General features: G+C 46.1%; 3 protein-coding genes across 3 annotated transcripts in view; 1 reads left to right on the top strand and 2 right to left on the bottom strand.

Moving 5' to 3' along the window:
- Window positions 1-8: 8 nt before the first annotated feature.
- Window positions 9-3,815, top strand: f2r (coagulation factor II (thrombin) receptor). The gene is made up of 2 exons (XM_057034187.1): window positions 9-241; window positions 691-3,815. The coding sequence occupies exons 1-2, from the start codon at window positions 172-174 to the stop codon at window positions 1,860-1,862; spliced, it is 1,242 nt and encodes a 413-aa protein (XP_056890167.1). The 5' UTR covers window positions 9-171; the 3' UTR covers window positions 1,863-3,815.
- Window positions 3,676-5,108, bottom strand: LOC130526486 (uncharacterized). Its single transcript, XM_057034190.1, has 6 exons — window positions 4,901-5,108; window positions 4,663-4,805; window positions 4,525-4,589; window positions 4,280-4,408; window positions 4,106-4,201; window positions 3,676-4,038 (listed from the first exon to the last, which is right to left on the bottom strand). Exons 1-6 carry the CDS (start codon window positions 5,009-5,011, stop codon window positions 3,962-3,964), a joined length of 621 nt encoding a protein of 206 aa, XP_056890170.1. The 5' UTR covers window positions 5,012-5,108; the 3' UTR covers window positions 3,676-3,961.
- A 2,528-nt stretch (window positions 5,109-7,636) lies between these two features.
- The window catches only part of ssbp2a (single stranded DNA binding protein 2a), a 35,678-nt gene continuing 22,223 nt past the window's right edge, over window positions 7,637-21,091 (bottom strand). Inside the window, exons 5-17 of the mRNA XM_057034189.1 lie at window positions 13,119-13,208; window positions 12,112-12,171; window positions 11,930-11,996; window positions 11,565-11,635; window positions 10,967-11,034; window positions 10,620-10,668; window positions 10,503-10,538; window positions 10,364-10,418; window positions 10,211-10,281; window positions 10,020-10,098; window positions 9,899-9,927; window positions 9,727-9,825; window positions 7,637-9,639 (exon numbers count right to left, since the gene is read on the bottom strand). Coding sequence (XP_056890169.1) covers window positions 9,610-9,639; window positions 9,727-9,825; window positions 9,899-9,927; window positions 10,020-10,098; window positions 10,211-10,281; window positions 10,364-10,418; window positions 10,503-10,538; window positions 10,620-10,668; window positions 10,967-11,034; window positions 11,565-11,635; window positions 11,930-11,996; window positions 12,112-12,171; window positions 13,119-13,208 — 804 coding nt within the window. The 3' untranslated portion in view covers window positions 7,637-9,609. The remainder of the gene's footprint in view (window positions 9,640-9,726; window positions 9,826-9,898; window positions 9,928-10,019; window positions 10,099-10,210; window positions 10,282-10,363; window positions 10,419-10,502; window positions 10,539-10,619; window positions 10,669-10,966; window positions 11,035-11,564; window positions 11,636-11,929; window positions 11,997-12,111; window positions 12,172-13,118; window positions 13,209-21,091) is intronic.

Below are 21,091 nucleotides of genomic sequence, written 5' to 3'. Positions count from 1 at the left end.
CGGTTTGGTTCGTCAGTAGGGGGGAGGAGAGGTTCTCTGGGGCGGAGCCTCCACTGCGACTCGAATCATAAGTTTGAGGAAGGGGGACAAACACATCAGTGTCTCTGCTGGCTAATTGATCATTTCAGCTCTCCGCACCCCGACGAGCGTTGTGAAGGACACCGTAGAGTCATGATTCTCCCATCACTGGTGGCGTTGGTGCTGTTTCCTCTCCACAGCTCTGCGCTCATCCCCTCAAATGGTAAGACGACCTTGCTGACTTTGACAGAGCAAACCATCGTTTGTGCTCTTGGCGTTAATGTCGAGTGGCTAAACGCTTTAATGACCATGCACCTGCATGCAGGACCACACCTGTAATACTGCGGAATTTATTCCATCAATTTTAGTTGCAGGTTTGAAGTTGAAGTCTGGTATTTTAATCAGATTTATTGTACTTGTAGACAAAAATGGATGAAAACAGATGTGCTAAGTCAGTATTAATGCATCCTTCTACCAAGAAGTATGTAATGAAGCATTTTATGAATGTGTGAATTAAAGTGAATATGCAATAAAAGCTGCAGATCATCATATGAACATCTACATTATTAAAAAGAAAAAAAAAGATCTGCTGGTTCAAGTCTTACAATGGTTTTTGAATTTTCTGTAGACTTCCCAGGGCCGGATGTCATCTTTCAGTTTGTGTATTTGCAGGGTCGGTGCTCCACCCGCGAACGTTCTCCAGCCACTATGCGATGGTCACTGATGAGCCTATAGACATTATTGACCTGTTTTACCTGGACAGTTTGAACAATGATGGAGACACAGGCTCGGGGTTGGAGGCGGAGCCGGTGAGCAAACCTGGAGTCCACGGGGCCGGCGCTCCTTCTCGGAAACGCCATTTTGTCTCAAAGGAGACTGAAGCTTTCCTCCAGGGTCGCCTGCTGACCAGATTTGTCCCGACTGTTTATACCCTGGTCTTCATCCTCAGCCTGCCTCTGAACCTTACAGCCACGCTATTGTTCGGCTGTCGCATTCGTCCCAGGAAACCCGCCGTCATTTACATGTTAAACTTGGCCTGCGCAGACCTCCTGTTCAGCCTCCTCCTTCCTTTCAAGATCTTCTACAATTTCAATGGCAACAACTGGATCTTTGGCTCCTTCCTGTGCAGAGTTGTCACAGCAGCCTTCTATTGCAACATGTACTGTTCCGTCCTGCTCATCTTGTGTATCAGCATAGACCGTTTCCTGGCTGTGGTTTACCCCATTAGGTCGCTGACGTGGCGCAGCCCGCAGACGGCCTGGGCTGTCTGCGTCGCCATGTGGCTGCTGGCCCTGTTCGGAGTCTTACCTCTCCTGATCACCGAGCAGACGCTGTATTTGTCGGACCTGAACATCACCACCTGCCACGACGTGCAGGATCAAGAAATCCTGCAAGTTCTCCACGTTTACTTTTTCCCCATCTACTCAACTGTCTTCTTCTTCATCCCTCTCGTCTTCACTGTGGTCTTCTATGTGCGCATCATCCAGGCTCTGGCCGCCACCAACGTGGACACCCGCTCCAAAAAGAGCCGAGCTATAATTATGACGGCGCTGGTGCTGGTGGTGTTTGTGGTCTGCTTCACCCCCACCAATGTCATCCTCATGATCCACTACATTCAGCTGGACCAAGATTCCACTGACAGTTCCTACCAGGCGTACCTGCTCTCCCTGTGTCTTGGAACCGTCAGCTGCTGCCTGGACCCGCTGGTCTATTACTTTGGTTCATCTCAGTGCCAGAGGCAGGTGCTGGCGCTGCTCAGGTGTCGGCGGCTGGTGCGAACAAAGAGCGGCGATGGTACAAGAACCAGCAGGTGGACAGAAAGCACCAGGTCGAGTCAGATATAGAGGGATGACTGAAGCACACGGACATCCAGAGTCCTCCGAGGGACTCGGTGCCTGACTGTGGTGATGAGCATTTAAACATTCGTGCTGACCCGCTGTAGCAGAAATGGGCTCGTCTCCTCACGTTTCTGTTTAGGCTCCTGTTCACTTCAAGAACCACAGTAATGGAAGAGTCACCAAGCACTGAGTGTAAATCGAAGAACATTTTAATCCGGAAATCACTGCTGGTTTACAATGTGGTATATAAGCTGTTATTAGGGAGTAAATACTGTGTAACATAATGGACATGTTAGCATTCATTAGTCAAATCATAACTGTTGATATTTGTGAACAAAGGCAACAGGTTGTGACATAAACCCTCCTCTGCTGCTCACTCTGCGCTGGCTTTGCTGTCAGGGCACAGCTCTGGAAAGATGAAAACAAAGAGAAACCGGAATAAAGCAACTGGAAAGCCCCGCATCGAGTTCCTGCACATTAAACTCCCCCCGTCCCATATTGAATGATGGAACCGCTGTACGACACCTCCACCCTGTGGAAGCTGCACGTCCACTGACCTGTGGTGCCGTCGTAACTGTGGAAGTCCTCTGGGAAGTTCAGGCACGCGATTTGGTTCTTGAAGACTTCAACCTGTTCTGAATTGATTGTTCCATTCCTCGCTGGGGGGGGATTTGAATAAATAAATGCTGGCTGAAGCTCTGACCAAGGCTGCGGTGGGCAACACTTACTGAACTGCAGCACGAATCTACCAGTGAAGTCCCCATTTCGAAGGGATTCTGTCCACAGCAGGCAGTCGGAGCAGGTCTGCAGCAGGTGTCCTGTGTGGTCTGATAGATATTCTTTGGCGCACAGTTATGAAAGTGTCAACGATACGGAGTGGTGTCCTCATCTGTGCTATGGCTTAAATACCTTGTCTGAGTGCACACTTACTTCGGAATGTGGCTGTAGTCCCAGAGATCGTTGCATTCACCTCACCCAGAGCACACCGATTACTGAGAAACATTGCTGTTTTAGTGTCGTTGATACAGTTATACAGCTCATTATTGTGTCCATCATTTAATGTGATCACCACACTCACAACATGTAATCTCCAAAACGTAACGTCACAGTGTTAACATCGGAGGTCGGAGACAGCTCGACCCAGGAGCTTTTGGTCGCCTCCAGTGCTTTGTGGTATGCCAAAGGGTCACCTGCTCCCATCACATACACCCATTTCCCAAAAACCTTCACATAAAGGTGCAAAAATTCAGCAGTCTGGCGAGCAAATGGTGTCCAATCCTCATCAGGACTCCACAGGAGCACGTCTTACCAGGTTGAGATCCAGAAAGGGCTTGATTATATCTTCACAGTTTGGTGCAGCCGCTGCACAGATGGAAACCAGAGCCAAGAGAGGGACGATCACCGACGGAGCCATGGGTGTCACGGAGAGACAGTCGAGGACGAGGAGGCAGAGACGCCGGCACTGCTAATGAAGCCGCTGAAGCTGCAGCAGAAACACATCTACCTCTGATTGAAGTTTTGTTCAAGGGGGAGGAGCAGGTCCGTCCATGCACTGTTGATGACTGTGCATGTTCCTTTTGTCCAGGACTGAATGTCCTGCCAGGAAGAACGCAGGCAAAGATCCACCACTCTTCAGAGACATTTCAACGGTCTCTCCTTCAGCAGAGCCAAGGTCATGGTGAATGTTACAAGACTGGGCTTTTGTTTTCGCCCCTGCAGTGGCGTCGCCCGGCAACAGGCTGCATTTGGGAAGTGAGGTGAAATTGGGCATCGTGGACGAAAAAGCTGTGTTTGAAAAACAACGTTCTCGAACTCGCCGTCGAGAGGATTGAACTGTTTTATTGACTTCATGCAAACAGGTTCACATGTAATTATTTACAAAATGTTAAAATATATGTAAATATATGATCTTCTTTTTAATTAAGGTATTACCGTCCCTAAAACCAGGTCTTCTATTGAGATTTCACTTTTTTTTGCAGTAAATCCTGTAAAGTTAAACAGCAACAAGACCAAACTACCTACATGAGACACCCAATGTCAGCGCACAAACAGACGACAAGGTTATTTAGTGGAGGTTTAACTGTGCACGCCGGCTGCGCACGGGCTCAGTCAGCAGCTGGATGTTTGGCTTCATCCTTCTCCATCTTCTCTGCAGCCGTTTGTCTGGCATCTGGACACAGGTCTGACCAGCGAGAGCAGCGTCAGTGGAGGAGACCGGACGAGGCCGGAGATCTGAAGCAGCGGCTCACCTGTGCTCCCGAAGTGATAGTGCGGAGGGAAATCCAGACACTCCGCCTGCTTCTTGAATGTCTCGAACTGGGACGGCTCCAGCAGGCCGGTGCGTGCTTTGAAAGACCAAACAGAGAATTGTGGAGTGAAAAGAAACTGTTATTTTACTGCAGGATAGAGACAAAAGGGCTTACTGTAGAGGAAAAGGTATCGTCCCTTGGACTTGCCGTCAGGGAGGAGGGTGGTGTCTTCAGACAGGAGGCAGTCGGAGCACGTCTCATAGTATTTTCCATCATGAAAAGAAGTGTGACCATTTATATTGACTGTAAAATAAAAGACACTCCAATCAATTTTTATTAGCAGATTTTAAATATTCAACAATTAAACATCTAAATAAAGAAGTAGGCTTGATGTAGCCCAGAACATAGAGAATACATACATGTAGTATGAGTGGTCATTCCTGAGACGGTGGCATTGGCTAATCCCTGGAGACATTTGTCTTTCCTGTGAGACCAGGACAGAGATCATCAGTACAGGAGAGAATAGGAACCGTGACAACAAGAGTGTGTGACCGTACAGACGATCGGCCCAGTACAGGTTGATGAATCCATTGTCTGATGAAGCCGACAGTTCCAGCCAAGCGCTGTTCACCGACACCAGGTCACTCTTTAGGCCGGGCTTGTCCCACGACCCAGCGTGGAGCACCCACTTCCCATAAACCTGGTGCGGAGGGAGGAAAACATCCACACAGCTGTGTTACCCACCCGCCTGCCTACCTACCTACCTGTGTTGGTGCAGCAGACAGTCATACTCACAGGACTGTGGCTGTCCAGCACCAGAGGTTTCACCAGCTCTTTACAGTTCAGATCAGACGCTGCACACAGAGAGGCGAGGGCCAGCAGGGCGACGGCAACCTTTGCAGCCATGGTTCCGGACAGCAGGCAGCCTGGGATCAACACTAATGTGGGGGATCCTGTCGGGCGCAGCTCTCCCAGAGACCAGGGGAGGTGTTGTTTGATCTCACACACTCTCTCTCTCTCTTTTCTCTCACTCACACACATCTGAGTCCCTTTTGTGGGGACCCATCATGATGCATTCCCCAAGATCTCATCACGACCTGCAACACTCAGACCACCAGCCATGTGTATTACTGTCACGTATTCAACACACACACTGGTTCGAGAACACAATAATCCGCGGAGTAACTTTGTAACGTCGGAAAAATGAGCGGCGACTCAAATCAAGACGACCCCCACCCTAGCATACGGGAGCCAGGTTTCAACCTGTTTTCAGCCGTTTTTCCCGAAAGGCTCTCTCACTGCACGACTGTGCGAAACACAGCCGCCTTTTCACGTCCGGTCAGAAAGAGACACTGTCCCATTTATCCTGTTATATAAGAGCCAGCTGGCAGCGTCTGAATAGATCCCTGCACACATTCACACAAACACCCGGCACTGTTCGGTCACAAAGAACATGGTTTTTTTCCTTTAAAAAGGCAATGGTGACAAAACCTGCAGTGACATAACATATTTTATTTGCTTCCTGTGAAAGGACGATTTGTTCGTGGCGATATTTGTGATTCGGTTTTGTGCAGAGGGTCAAATAAAGTGGACGCTTCTTTCAATGAGGCCGTGCGGCGGGACTCGAGAAATGGCGCAGTTTAGACGCGATGTGGGCACTCGTCAACTCCCTTGGCGTTGAGGAATGATTCAAAATCCCATAGAATCAATCAATGGCTTTATTGATCTTTATTAGGCCACGAGGACAGGTTTTATCTTCACTCACATGACAGGTAAAGAGGATCAAGGGTTGTTTGGACACCACAGTTAAAAGGTATTCTTCATCATATCAGTGAAAGGTGGACACAAGCACTGCAAAAATCTTTCATCCGCAGGTCTCAGGAGTGTTTTCCTTATTTTCTTCATTCTTTTCCCTCTTCATCTGGGCACAGGTCTGAAAGAAAAGCAGAAAAGTTACATGTCGTGACCCCCTCACGCGTGCCGCGGCGATGCCAGAGAGACACAGCAGCGCCTTACCTTTGGTTTCCGGAAAGTACATTTCACTTTTGAGGTTTAAACACGCCGCCTGTTTCTTGAACTTTTCCATATGGGGAGCTTCCAGCGACCCCGTCTTGGCTGCGGAATTTAAGCACAATTAAAGAGGTGCAGTCCAAAAGGCTGAGGATAAACATTTTTTTTAATATTATTAAAGGAGGCGTGAGCTCACTTAAAATGTACAAGGTTCTTCCTTTTTGGTTTTCAGTTAGTGTATCTTCCCAGACCACACAGTCAGGGCAGGTGTCCAGGTACATGCCGTTGGTTTCATAACTGGTTGAGTTGTACTCATCTGACACGTGGGAGGTTGTGTTAGTGCATTAATGGCATCACGTTTGATCAAGAATATGAAGTGTTAAGTAACATCATTTACTTACATTTCACATGGGTCATGTTTGGTGAGAAGGTGTGATTAACAGACCCGTACTCACATTTTTCACCACTCCTTGTAAGGAAAAAGAGATATAAAAAATAAACAAGAGGCTGAGAAACTGTTGCTTTTTGGTTGCTCTTAGAAGAACGTGGACTTTAAAACATTACAATCTATCTGCCCAGCGGAGAGACAGCGCTTCCTGGCCGGGCACATCTGAGATTTCAATCCAGGAGCTTTTGATAAATTTGACCTTTTCCCCCACCTCATTTGACTCTGAAACAGTAGCGTGGAGTATCCATTTTCCAAGAACCTGCGCACGGATACACAACGCAGATTCAGGGGTGTACAATATAGACCTTAGGAGACAGAGTTTCCAGAGAACGTTGCCAGCTGTACCTGTGTGCGGTTCTCCTGAGGTTTGAGCAGTTCTTTGCAGTCTGGATCAGACGCAGCAGCCAGAGAGCAGAGGGCCAGCAGAGCCAGACAAAACTGGACAGACATGATGAGGAGCACAACCAGGAGCAGACAGTGGGAGAGAATGGGAACAGTCTCAGACCTCAGCCCTGCAGATGTACTGCGTCAATGGAGGGGCTGACATAAATATAGGAGATGGGGCAGATTGAAGGGCAGATGGCAGGTGGGCGGGCTATTCTATCTGCCTGGGATTGTGTAAGTTTGGTTCCTGCACAGGTCAAATTTTATCAGTTTCATGCCGACTTCGCTCCACAAACTAAACCAATGGTCACTTGTTGAGTCATGTCTTGTTTTTCTAACCCTCCACCTCATTATCCCGTAATTATCTGCACCGATAAGGGCTTATTTCAGTGTTAAAACCTACGGCTGTGCATCCCAGGATAAAGCAAATGGCTTTTCCTTGCTAAGATTTAGGATGAAGATGAAAACATCGTATTCAGACGCCCACATTTGTTTGGTGATTCTGGGATTACCCTGGCAACCCTCTGGTCACAAGCCCAGTTTTTGTAAACCAAAGAGCGTCGGTAGCCATGAGGATGCAAGAACACTGGAATCCAGCAAAGCCAGTCTTTGTCTTTACCGTCACCACACACACACACACACACACGCACGCACACACACACACGCACACAAAGAGCTCACACTTTGACTAAGGGAAGAGAAGCTTTATGCTAGCATATTCAAAACCCATGAACCTCTTCTCTGTGTATTTACAAAAACATAATACAAGAATAAAAAAGAGAAAATGAATACGGCACGAATGGAGTCCCACATACGGCCACAAAAACTCAAAACATGATCCAATAGAGAAATCCAACGTATGGCTTCAACGGAAAAGGTCAAAGTATCGTGTTGTGATGGTACGAATTTAGACCCTTCCTCCCTTTTACAATAACTCTCTTTAAAATATTCCTTAAATAATAACAATAATAATAATCATAATCATAATCATTATATCAAATACACATACGAGACAGAGGAGCTACATTTGTGGGCTGTACACTTTGCAGTCAGGGAGTAGAAATGAGGATTTTTTACAGATATATCCCCCCTTTTGTACATGATGGTAACACATGTGGGGCAGTGAGGACGACTGGAGAAATTGATCGAGCGTTCTGTAGCAACCACCTTTCCAGCTCACGCTGAGGTCACAGTTTTCCCGGGGCATCGCTCGAGTATGAGTGGCAAAACTGACATTTTTAACACAAAATAATAACACAATTATGTCTTTTTCATTACCAGGGATGTAAACAAATAGAGCCTTTGGGTAAAGGCTGAAAGTCGTGGGATTGCTCAACACGCACACGCTCAAAGGAATAAAAAAACATTTGACCCTGGGTGCAGTGACCCTCTCATTGATTAGGAGTATCAACGCTCTGTATCCCACTGTTTGCACAAATACTGTAAGATACAGAAAACCTTGGGCAGGGCTTCTTCCTTCATTTATAGACAGGGAACTTTGCACTGCGCTGGAGAGATTTGAAACAAAACTAACTTTTGCAGAGCTGTGTAACACATAATTTCACTACAATTCCTTTCTGATGACTAATCATTAGCTGAAGGTCAATGAGTATACATGGTTCCTGTTGTTGCATTGTCTTTTAGCTTTCATGCTCTTCCTGTAATTGTTACTTGTGTAAAAAAACTTGCTACAGTCCAACTTAAGTTCTGTAATCTTGCACTAAAGGCAAGAAGCAGTTAAGGTGTTTTAGATACCTTAAATAATTCCTTAATGTCAGCACAGGGAGCAGATGATCTTCGATAAAGTCAGCAAGGTTGTGTGCTTCTACAACAGCCCAGAAGGGACAAATTTAGAAAAGGCTGTAGAGGACAACTTGGTCCCCGCTGCTGGACGCTCCTAAATCCTCCAGACTGGACCTTTGAATCTGAACCAATGAATATCTAATAAGTTTTCAAATGTGTGATTTTCTGGGCGGAAAGTGAAGCGAAACAGAACTTTCACGTTGCGCCTGTTTGACTTTGAAGGCGGCCGAAAACAAGCGAGCTGAAATGAGCGCCAGTGACGGTATGAAACGGCTGGTTTGGTGAAATTTCGCTGTGATGTTTGATTCCTGCTGTAAACGGCAGAACCCTTCCGAGAAAAGGCAAAAGCTGATCCTCCCGACCATCCGCTTTAAATTTCGTTCAGAAAGGGTGGCTACATAATCAAACCCTCGACTATTTTTACTTCGTAACAGAAATGTGGCCTTTTTATGGGGGGGGGGTGTATTTTTTGGTGCGGTGAGACATTTGTCTGTGACTTGTGTACGTCAGTTTCACAGTTTCATACACGCTGTATGCAACTATACAGTTCTCCTTAGAGATCGTTTCACTTTGGGTCCTTTGTACAGTCTCGGTGTTGTTGAGGAAGAACTGGTGAAACGCCATTTAAGATGGGAGAAGGAACTGGACAGAAGAGGCGCGGACAGTCGTGACGGAGGGGAGGGGCGTGGGGTGGGCGCAGTAGTACAAAGATGGAGGGGCAAATGTACCGACTCAGCAGGCGGTGGTGTTGGGGCGAAGAGTCACTGGCTTAAATGACATCACATCCTGTCCCTCTGCGTTTCCAGTGACCTGCCCCCCATTTTACGGAGCGACTTTGCAAAGGTGCTGTGGGGGGCCTTCAAACGCTCATCGTCATGTTCGGGGAATACTGCGGAGACACGGAGAGAGACGGGAGCGCCGGTGAGAACAGACGCAGCCACGTGCGCCACGAGCGAGGGGAACGTTGGAGACTTACACTTTCACTCTGAAAAGGGTTTAGAAAGTTTCCCCCCATCTCTCCATCCTCTCTGGGAGTCCCAGGCTGGTTGTTCATACTTAGGTTACCAGGTGAGTTCTGGGGGGAGCAAGGTGCCAAAGTCAACTAACAAAACAGAGCTGCAAATGCTAATGTAGCAGATTTTCCTTACCTTGGGGAGGCTATCCATGTCGCCTGACCCTGAGATACAGAACACATGTAAAATAATGTGCCTTTTTGATGAATTAATAATTGTGATCAAATGCAGTAAGGTTGTATCCTGGGCACTGTACCTAATGATCCATTGATGTGATGGGGCTCCATTCCAGCCATTCCTCCTAATGGACCATCACCTCCCGCACCCATAGGAAACTGAAGGGGAGGCACAAAGTGGAAGAGCAGGGTGGGAGCTATTACACACACTGACACACCCACACACCCACACACACACACACATGATGCACAAACGGATAAAGTGTCTCACATTTGGTCGACTTCCGCCTGGAGGTACCGTGTTTATCATGGTGTACATGTTGTCTCCAGAGTTAGTTGAATCTGATGGGAGCACATTGGAGATGATAGTGAGGATCACAAAGCACCGACGTGAACTGGATGTGTTACTACAAACGCAGCTTACCTGCAGGACTGGGCATGATGGGGGTTCCAGGGGGCCCCCCACCTCCCGGAGGCCCCTGAGATCACAGTTTTGCTTTAAATAATGTTCATTCACTCCTTTCACAACAGTCTGCACAACGGAGAGCATCGACCGTACTCACCACATAACTCCCAGGAGATGCAGAAGAATAAGGGGTCTGCAGGAAAAACACAAGCACAATCATGACAGAGTCGGAACAACCGGCATGTTCAGTTGGCTGCCCTTCAAAAACACCTACCGAGTTGGAGTTTGGAGGATTTGGCCAAGGCCTACCCCCACCTGGTCCCCTGGAACACACACACACACCACACACACACACACACACACACACACACACACACACACACACAACACACACACACACACACACACGCACACACAAAGTTTATTTTTGTTTCCAGATCATTTGATTCAGCAACAACATGCGCACCTGTTGCCCAGGATAAGTGATGCCAACAAGTGCCAACACAAAAAAAGACTACAAAATGGAGCACAAATGGAGGTCGGCTAGTGGACCTCTGACAAACAAGAATAGGCCGTGAACTTCTACATGTGAACAGAACGCTGTGTCGATATCTCACTCACGTGTTCATTCCAGGCATCCCAGGTCCAACCAGGGCATTTAGTGGTGGTCTCATTCCACCCCCATAACTCTAAAAACAGATTAAAATCATGAAAAAACAGAAACAGCTTGAATTAATTATATGGAAAAAAAAAAACAAAAAAAAATACTGTATGTGTGTGTGTGTGTGTGTATACAGTATAGGCCATTTGGACACACCTTCTCATTCAATGCATTTTCTATATTTTCAGGACTATTTACATTGTAGATTCTCACTGAAGGCATCAAAACTATGAATGGAGACATGTGGAATTACACCTGGGATGCTTTTCACTTCCCAGGTGGGCCTCGTCAGGGTTACTTAGTGGAGCTTCTTGCCTTATCAATGGGGTTGGGACATCAGTGGTGTTGTGCAGAAGTCAGGTTGTCACACTATTGGACACCTGTTTGAATTCATAGTGTGGTGAGAACTAATCAGCAAAGTAAAGAGAAGCGAGTGGCTGCGTCAGTCAGTCTGGAAAATGCACTGAATGAGAAGTTGTATCAAATCAAAACCTTTGGCCTGTACTGTGTACACACACACACACACACACACACACACACACACACTGGCTCAGTTACCTGTGGTCCCAGTGGTACCATGCCTCTGGGAGGAGTCATGCGCTGCATTGGTCCTCCCATGTTTGGATGGCCTGAAAACACGGACGAGGAGCAAAACGCGCAGATTTGTTTTTTGGAACGCCGATATTGAAGTGAAGTGATTATATTCACTGTTTAGTTTTTGGTAGGACAGTGAGCAATTTCAACACTCAACAAAGACTTTGTCCACTCCTTAATGACATTAATAAAAAAAATTAAAAATAACTAAAGCCAACTAAATATTTGTCATGAAGTTGGGAGTTGGTCATAGCTGATTAGTTTTATCCATAATATGGCGGTGTTGGCGAGCTTGGATTGGACAAACGTCTGATTATGTGAGGGCAGACCTTGCTGTCTTGTTGGGTCAATCCCGCTGGGTAACATAGGCTGGCTTCCTGGAACTCCTCCAAGTCCCTGCAGAGAGGAGAGGAACCACCATCCACATTATTGTCCCGTCTCACGCAGGCGCTGGCCAGTTTTACAGGCAGCAGTTCCGTCAGCCGCCTGTAGGTGTCAGTGTGGATCTTACCTGATTCGGTAATCGGAGGGGTGGTCTTGGCCCTCCAGGGTATCGAGGTGACATGAATGGCTGGAAAATCAAATGGAAACATGTCATCTTCATTTTTTGTCTACAGGTTGACTAAAATCTATTTCATTTAAGGAAACTGTATGAAAATCCACTTGAACCCTGTTGTGAGCTCATTTTCTAATATTCCCATGACGGCAGCAGCAGAAGTCAGACATTTGAACTGGATTTGTTGACGGGTGTCAGCGAATGTGCAGACTTTAGCAGCGGATGTCTGCTGCCCTTTTAGCACAGGGAGCAGTTTTTCCGGTTACTTTTCCCCACCACAGCTTTCTCTCCTCCTGCTCATCAGATGCCCCTGGGGGGGTCAGAGAATTCGCAATACAACAATGTGCCACCAGAGAGCAATGGTCCACTGGCTTTGCTCGGGGCCTTTTTTCTTTTTAAACTTCCTGTTGTTTTTACCTCTGTTTGTGTTCTGGATACCAGAGAGAAAAAATAGACTGTATAGAAACGATTAAATAAATGAAAATGAGATGAAATGAAAACTTTGTTTCATTACTACATTACAAATATTCAGCCATTCACAAAAAGTTACTCGGTGTTTCTATATTCAACAGTAGCATTAACGCGTCTTTTTTGATCTTGAGTTTTTGATCTTCTTAAACTGATCTTCCATGTCTACAAAGGACATCTGTAGCAAAATGGAACGGATCTATTTTACTGTTAGCGTTGGATGTTTTTTTTCAAATGAAAGCTGTGAAACGCCTTTTGGAGACTATTGATCTGTGTGTCAGTGAGGGCGTCTGAGTTTGACTGATAATGACGGTTAATCGATGTACATCAGACATCAGGCCTGAAGCATCAGGCTATTCTTCTGTGAGAGAGATTTCTCCTCATTGCGTTTTGAAGGAAACAGTTAAAGGCTTCAGGGGAAGGACTAAAGGGCGGGGGGAAGCTTGACTTATATCTGAGTTTACATTATCTTATATCCTGCATCTACTCCATACCTGGAAAAATCCTGGAGGGACCGGACCAACTGGCATCCCCTCTCCTGGGGGAAGATTCCCAAGGACGGGGCTGGGGGCTGCTGCGGCACTCTGAAATATTATAAATGTAATAATTTAAGATGTAAACGTTGGATAACATGCACAGAAGTTTATAAGTGTGACCGAAACCAAATGCTGAAGGGAAGAGGGTAAAAGTGGAGCATATGAGTGGCCCATCCATCATCCATCCATCCATCCATCCATCCACCCACCCACCCACCCACCCATCCATCCATCCATCCATCCATCATCCATCCACCATCCATCCACCACCATCCATCCATCCATCCATCCATCCATCCATCCATCCACCCACCCATCCATCCACCCACCCACCCATCCATCCATCCATCCATCCATCTTCTTGCTATGAGGTGATTGTGCTAATGACTGCATCATTGTTCTGCCCCATTATGATCCAGAAAATGCCCCCCTTGTTTGCTCCAGTGTTAGGTCTTTGGCCAGATCATGCTGACACATGCGGGTTTACTCAGTTCGTTGGCTTTCTAAATAATAAACATCACGAGACAACAGCCCCACTCCTCGATCAATACATCCCTTGAAAGGGGAAGTGGATCCAAATAAAACCCACAGTTTGAGTATTTTTGAAGATTTACGTTGCTCTTTTGAAATCCACATGACGCAGCTGAGCCAAACAAAAGCAGCGACTGAGGGTCTTTCCCCATGTCTCACCCCTCCCTCTCCCTCATTGAGACACTTCCTGTATCCGTCGGCCGACCACGTTGGCGCTGCTGTATTTTTATACCTTGCTTGTTTGTTTTTGTTTTTGTGATTGTTCCAGAAAGGCAGCGGCGGTACGTTTAAGCCCGGTTCTGCCCCCTGGGGTATTGCAGCTCCAGCTACCCTGCAGATGCCGTCAGGCATCGACCTCTGCCTGCCGGGTCATTAGGCATGTGTGCCGGTCAGCGCACGTCGCGGGACGAATCGTGTCCGTATCCATGAGCCAGCGTTTCCTGTCTGTCCACATGTACTCTATTTTCTCCCTCTCTGATCTCGGTTCCTCTCTCACAGCACCGGCTGGGTGTGAGGAGCTCCAGAGAAATCTGGTCTCTGAAGTTTCCAGCAGCTGAATTTTAGGTCAGAGCCAGGTTTAATCAGAGCCCAGATAAAAGCAGACCGACGACACTCCTGCGTCCTCCTCCGCCCCACCTCACCACGCTCACCATTCCCTCGTCCTCCCTCCCTATCCTTCTCATCTCCTAATCCTCGTTGCATTGAGCAGCATGCAGACTTTTTCCAGTTTGTGTCATATGTACGACTTCCCGGTTTCTTTCCCCCTGCTTTGGTGCGCCACGGATTACCCAGAATGCCTTTACGCGCTGGCATCCTTGAGGTCTGCTGAGTTTGCTTTCACGCATCAGAAAGAGGGAGGGAAGCAGAGAGGAGAAAAGAGGACAAAGCAGAGATTATGAGAAGTGCATGTGGGTGTGTGTGTGTCTCAGTGTGTGTCTGTGTGTAGGGGGGGTGCACGTAATGTTTGTTTGTGCATGCAGGAGGGAGGAAAAATCTACCTGACCTGCTGACAGAGCAGTATTCTTTAAATACAGCAAAAAGAAAGAAAAAGAGAACCCAGCAGGACACATTTCTACCCTAAAACAAGCACCATCCTGAATGTGCAGACAAAAAACAGCTGATTGTGTTAGATGGCATGAAAACAACAAACTTAAGTCAGATTAGGGAGATTTTCATCCCTAAACTGAAGAGGTCAGCATTGGGACAGAACCACTTCCATCAGGATGAATCCACAAATTATATAAATTCCTAATTGTGAAACTCATTTGGCTTCAGTTTATCATATTAACTGTTAATAACAAATAATTGGTCACACAATCCTACTGACTTTCTACCAGTATTTTGCTACAGTCACTGTGAAAAAAGCTTTTTGATCTTATTTTAAGGTGTCGGCTCAATTAATAGGCATTCAAATATAAAAACACAGGCCTCTGGCTGAGAAAAAAGGATAATGAAACATGAACTAGAGAAGTTAAACGCTCCTAAACTAAAATGTTAGTTTGGGTGTTTTGTTAGTTGCGGTGAAACCTGAGGCGGAGGAACGTCACCTGCATGCTCCCAGATGAACATCGGCATCCCGGAGCAAACTCATTTGTCCCATCAATTATTCAACGCGTCAGCCTCCTGAAGAAGGCGGCGGTGGAAGATGCACACAACACAACACAACGCACACAAAAGAGGAACAGCGCCGGCTCGGTTACGGCCGGTGCAGCAGTGACAGGACGGACGATCCCCTCGAGGTGCACGGCATGCCAAAGAGTCGGAATGTGCGGAAAACTTCCCAGAAACATCCAAACATGATTCCGGACTGAGCAGACTCTCTCCACACAATATCGTGAGTCCCAGCAGAAGACAGGCAGACTTAATGAGACACCTCTCACATCTCTGTATATGTTTGCTGACCCCCCCATCACCACCACCAATGAGCATGTAATGGAGTCATTTTCATCCAATACTTCACAGACAGACACACACAGATCCGTGAGTGGAATCTCAAATGGTTGTCCGTGCTCTCTCTCTCTCTTCTTCTCTGTCTCTCTCTCACATTGACGCCAATCAAAAAGGGAATATGCATTCCCATTGGATTGTCATGGAATCTTTTGTGGCTATATAATCAGAAAACTTTTTTGTGACACTGTTTTAGGAGCTCTTGAAATTATCCTTCACAGACTTGACTGACTTATCATTAGTCACCTTTCTCAGAACAAAAAGTAATAAATTAGATCATTTGTGTCCTTTTATGGACGCGCTGACAGGGGGTACAACAGATAAATGTGCCCTTAAAGGGTTGAAAATGGAGACTCCAATCGCAGCCTGACTGTACACGTGTCAGCGTCTCACCGGTCTTCTCTCAAATCTTCCCCAAGGGACAAAGTTGTATCTAACCTTATCTACCTAATGGATCGATCGCTGCATCTCTATTTCTGCAGCTGCTGGTGAGCAGCAAATGGGGTGAACAGATCAGCTTTGGGGATTTAATTACATTGACAAATGACAGAAAAGGGCTCAGCAGCAGTGGAAGAGAAAGAGAACTTCATTCTCCATCCTGAGTTTTTGGAGGAGATTGTGTCTCATAAAGTGATATTAGTCCGCTTCCTTCATGCAGGGAAGTGAACTAATCGCATTTTATGTATGAACTGGTTTAACTATAATGTAAATAAGACACACACAGCTGGGTTCCAGCTTAGCCGATGTCTGGGTAATAATAAGTGCACCAATATACAGTCGAGCGTCTCTAACTAGCTTTAAGCAAATCTAAGGAGAATCCGTTCTATTTTGCGAGATGAAGGTTAAAGTGCTCAATTATCTTTCACTATATATTTAATTCACAGACCACTGATACTGTGATGGTTTAAAAGACTTTAACCTAAGAACAGCATATTTTTGGATGCCATTGTGATTTCATGTAGGCACAAATGATTGCCATTTATTTGACAAATATCTTTGCTGTTGAGGTAGATCCTCTATGGCTCCTCTGTGCCGTCTTTCACTTCAGCCTTTTCTGGCTGATGTTGGACACTTCCTCAAATTGGCGGTGACAGGTGCAATGCCGGGGTTTATCCATGACGTGATGCTTCCAGCTGTTCTTCCACGCCAGGTTTGTGCTGCCCAAGGTATTTACTTAGCAACGCATCACCGCGGCCGTGTTTCTGACGTCCCTGTTCGTCGCCCTCCCCTGTGGTCCCTCGGTGTCGAGCCTCAGGGTGCTGCAGTAGGAGTGGACCCCTCACGTACTGTTTGGAGCTTTTTTGTCTCTATATCTGGGACCAGCAGGGTACCAGACTGGCACAGTGTAGGTTTTTATTGCAGGGACCTTGTTCTTTCCATGCAGGTGACTTCTCCAGACCATCTCTTTGGGGTTTTTAGGCTGTGGCCGACCTATTTGTGACCTCCTTGCAGTTTGTATTTGCCTGAAGGATCCCGAGGCTCCTGCGGCTGTCCTCCATATCTGGGATGTTCCCATCTGAGAGTCAAACCACTTCAGTCCCGACTACACTTTCTCGTTTGCACACTTGTTGAGTCTGAATCTTTCTATCACTATTCACATCCATATATATCATCCATTCAGTGAGTATCTGCTCCAGGAAATGGTTGCCAACCTTCAAATGTATAAAAATCTGTAAAAATATTAAATGCAAATTGCACATTTGATAATAAACGCATCCATTTAAAACCACAACGCCCGCTCACCGAGCAGGTTTTATTAAATAAAACACAAAGAACAGACATAAACCTGCCCGATGTCTCCGGTTCCCCTTCATTCTTCTACATATTTTCAAACTTTATCAGTACTGGGTCTGCTCCTTGTATCACTGGGTGTTATTATTGGCCCATGTAAACAGCTCTGAGGCTGCAGAGCTGTATAATATGTGAGATGGAGCCGTGCTCTGATGCACTGTCAGATACACACACAGAGCTGAAAATGATAGTCACTCTGGTGCTGGGGAGCCGCACTTCTCCAGCCACTATCTCGCTTGGTTTAACGACACTGGGAGCGATAACAGAGATTGAACACAGAGGCGAGGAGAGGAAAGGGTAGACAGGCAGAATGTGAAGATTTAAAAGTCAAGGTCTGCAGACGGAGAGGAGAATGGCGTCTGCCTTCGATGCAAATTTAGGATTTTGGTGAAATTCCGTTTTTCTGATCCCTCAGACCGAATGAAAGCTCTCATCTGTCCGTCAGCGGCGTGAGACGTAGCTGTGTTCTATTCTGCTGTCCTTCAGGTCACAAGGCGAGACACAAGAGGAAGCAGCAGATAAGGAGACACAACAGCAGAAACTCCACAGAGATTAGTTGGGGTCAAACATGCTCCTCTGAGCACGTCGGCATATAAAGTTCTTACTCTTCCTCATCCACTGGTTTGGCTGTTGCATGTAAACACGGGCAGATAGCAGCAACCTGGATGTGTGTCTCTTCCACGGCGTGCTTCCTGAAACTCTTTAGAAAATCCCAGTAAGAACCAGAACAAAATAATCTGGAATTAGATGTTGGACCTTTAGTGGCACTGTTCACATTTCATGACCAAGTCATCATTCTTTATAAGTGAGTCAGGATGCACGTCATACGTATTTTTTCCCTGATTTTAAGCATTTGGTACAGCATTCGTACAACATGTGTTTATATATTACGCGTTAGTGAGCCGAGAGGCACCAAACGTCGCTGAGAAAGCTTAACTCTCTACACATCCCTTGACCTTATCATCCTGTGGACAGTCGGCATGGACTCACGACTGGGTCTATTAAACCGACAGTCAATGAAAACAACTGCAACTGTCCAACAGCTGCGGTTCAGCTTGTTCTTATTCTGTCATCGTCTTGACCTCCTGCCGCCACAGTTAACCTCTCCTCATCGGGAGTGAGAGCATATGTCAGCAGTGCATTAACGCGCCACCTCGGCGTGTTCAAACATGCGCGTGACACGAGTCAGCATAAAGTGACAGTGGAAAACACACTCCTTAGAGACCTGAGGGCCGACTGTATCATAGGCCGGCAAAAGAGGAAGGAACTGGAGGAGGTGAAGAAAAAGAAGAACAGGGCCGCTGACGCGAAACGGGGAGATGAAGATGAAGGTGGCAGAAACAGGCGGAGGGAAGCGACTTCCTCGTGCGTTCCATATCTAAAGCAGGGGCCGTTCCCCACTACTGTCAGTGTTCCACAGTGAAAATAGCCTCATGTCGCTTTCCGACTGCTGGAAATCACAACAACCATTCCGACCTTCGGACGTTGGTGTGTTCTTCCTCCCCTCTCAGTCTCTCTCTCTACACTCGTCTCACTCTTTATTGCCATGGCAATAATGTTACAGTGAGTCACCTCCACATCTCCCTCCTCCGAAACACATCGGAGAAATAACATGGGACAGAGAGAGAGAGAGAGAGAGAGAAACGAGGGGGATAGAAGCAGGGAGACAGAGAGACGGAGAAAGGAGACAATACAGACAGATATACAGACAGAAAAGAGAGCGACGGAGATGGGGAGAGAGGGTAGGAGGAGGAGGAGGAGGAAGAGAAAGGGCTCAGTTTCCCTGGAAACAGACTAGGGGTCTCCCCAGCCCCCATTGGTTCTCAACTGGTTAGAATCAGCTTGTTTCCCGCTGTGCTGAGAAACGAGGCTCTGATATTTTTCCCCTCATCCTCTTTATTATTTTTCGTACATGCATCCACATGATGCTCATTTTCATGTTTGTGTACACTCCTCTCTAATCAGATTAGAAAACAGTTTGTAAAACAGCTTGTTTGTCAGGATATAAGCAGTCTGGAATGGCTTCAGCGTTGGGCTGAAATGTGATCCCAGGCTTGTATGATTACTGATAAATCATCATAAACTACACAGAATGCTTCAAACCACTGATACCGTTTGATAAGACGACCAGGCAAATGAAGAAAATATGGAAAAATACGTTGGAAGGGTGAATAATAGGGTGGAATATTAATGCAAAGATGACTCGTTTATGTGAAGGGCAACAATTTGAAATGATTCCAGGCCTTCCTCCCATTTGAGCATTCACCAAACAAAACTGGAACTAAAACAGGAGGATTAACTGGGTGGAGAACATGTAGAACATGGAGAACATGAAGAAGTTGTTTAAATTGTGGCATATTGTAGCTATTACAGGTCAATCAAAGACGCATGTTTATTTAGCAACTCTCTCCAGTGGACATAACTTAATTAAAACTGGTGATATTGTGAGAGAACACATAAAACATTATAAGGTGAAAACCTTACATAAACTATGTGCTTACAGTCTGCACTCATCGCTGGATCTGATCACACAACTGAAACAACGGGCAGCACTCTCACAGTTCTGGAGGAGCAGCTGTTCCAGCCAAGGTTATATAAAAAGTACAGTTAGGGCTACAGCATGTAATGAACTATTGCACCAAGCTTCATTCTTTGATGTGTTGGGAGTTGCTGCCTACTCCTGAACACACATAATACAGAAGCTAGCAATTCTAGCCTTGCACCCAGCATTGTTTCTCAGGTTCAGTTTTGCTACTTTGTCTGGGTGAGGTTAGATTAGTTTGAAAGGACTTGTTTTAAATCCATTGTGTACAGTGAGGACTATAGGTGTGCTGCTGCTAAATTGAGCAGTGTAAATACACTCCCATGCATGAGTGAGAGCTTTGAATGCTATGATCCAGCCATGTGAGATGGAGCTTTTTTTTTATCAAAGGGGGTTGCTCTTGGCGCAGCCTCTTGATCTTCCCCTTTAAGAGCTGTGAGACTGCCATCTCCCACAGAGATGCTCCCGATATGGGACCCTCAGTGATTTAAATACTGGCGCTACCACCTGTAAAATACTGGCTTTCCAGTAGTTCCAACATCTTTGTTCATTTGAGCTAATTTGGTTTGGTACAGAAGGGCTACAGAGTGCAATAAAAACCAATTTTATTGCACTTTTACTATTTTTCCATGTAGGAAAACTAGATTTTATGAACAGCCATTAAAGTCCCCCCAGATAAATGTGAAGGGGGTCTTAAGCACATCAGAGAAATAAGGCAGCTTTGCTTTTTTTTTCCCCTGTGAAAGTTTGAACATTTAATCTTCATCATCCTTGCAAAAATAACAACTTGTCGACTTTTTGATCCTCTGCTTAATTGAATTGAAGTGATTATGGTATAGTTACACATGTCTGTTTACAGCAACCTTTCATAAATAATTTGTTGTTCTCATGCAACCAACCAACCAACCAACCAACCAAGAGTAGAGCATCAGTTAATAAGCACATCTTATCTGAAGGCTGCACAGCAAAGCCAGTACAACTGCTGGACACTGATAATCTCTGGAACTCGACACGACCCTTCTAAACTCCCCTACTGTTTCTTAAAAATTAGCTTTTATAAAGCCAAGATGATTCTGTTCTTACAATCTGCCGGAACAGTTATTCTGCTCATCGAAATGCT

This window comes from Takifugu flavidus, chromosome 5, assembly GCF_003711565.1.
Source record: "Takifugu flavidus isolate HTHZ2018 chromosome 5, ASM371156v2, whole genome shotgun sequence".
NCBI lineage: Eukaryota > Metazoa > Chordata > Actinopteri > Tetraodontiformes > Tetraodontidae > Takifugu > Takifugu flavidus.
This window is presented reverse-complemented; position numbering and strand designations above follow the sequence as displayed.

Bases quoted from the DNA above. Each gene is read 5' to 3' on its own strand.
- LOC130526486 (XM_057034190.1), bottom strand. From the start codon at position 5,011: ATGGCTGCAAAGGTTGCCGTCGCCCTGCTGGCCCTCGCCTCTCTGTGT. The intron at 4,202-4,279 runs GTAAGCCCTTTT...GGTCTTTCAAAG, and splicing joins ACGATACCTTTTCCTCTACA to CACGCACCGGCCTGCTGGAG. The intron at 4,039-4,105 runs GTGAGCCGCTGC...CTCGCTGGTCAG, and splicing joins CTATCACTTCGGGAGCACAG to ACCTGTGTCCAGATGCCAGA.
- f2r (XM_057034187.1), top strand. From the start codon at position 172: ATGATTCTCCCATCACTGGTGGCGTTGGTGCTGTTTCCTCTCCACAGC. The intron at 242-690 runs GTAAGACGACCT...GTGTATTTGCAG, and splicing joins TGCGCTCATCCCCTCAAATG to GGTCGGTGCTCCACCCGCGA.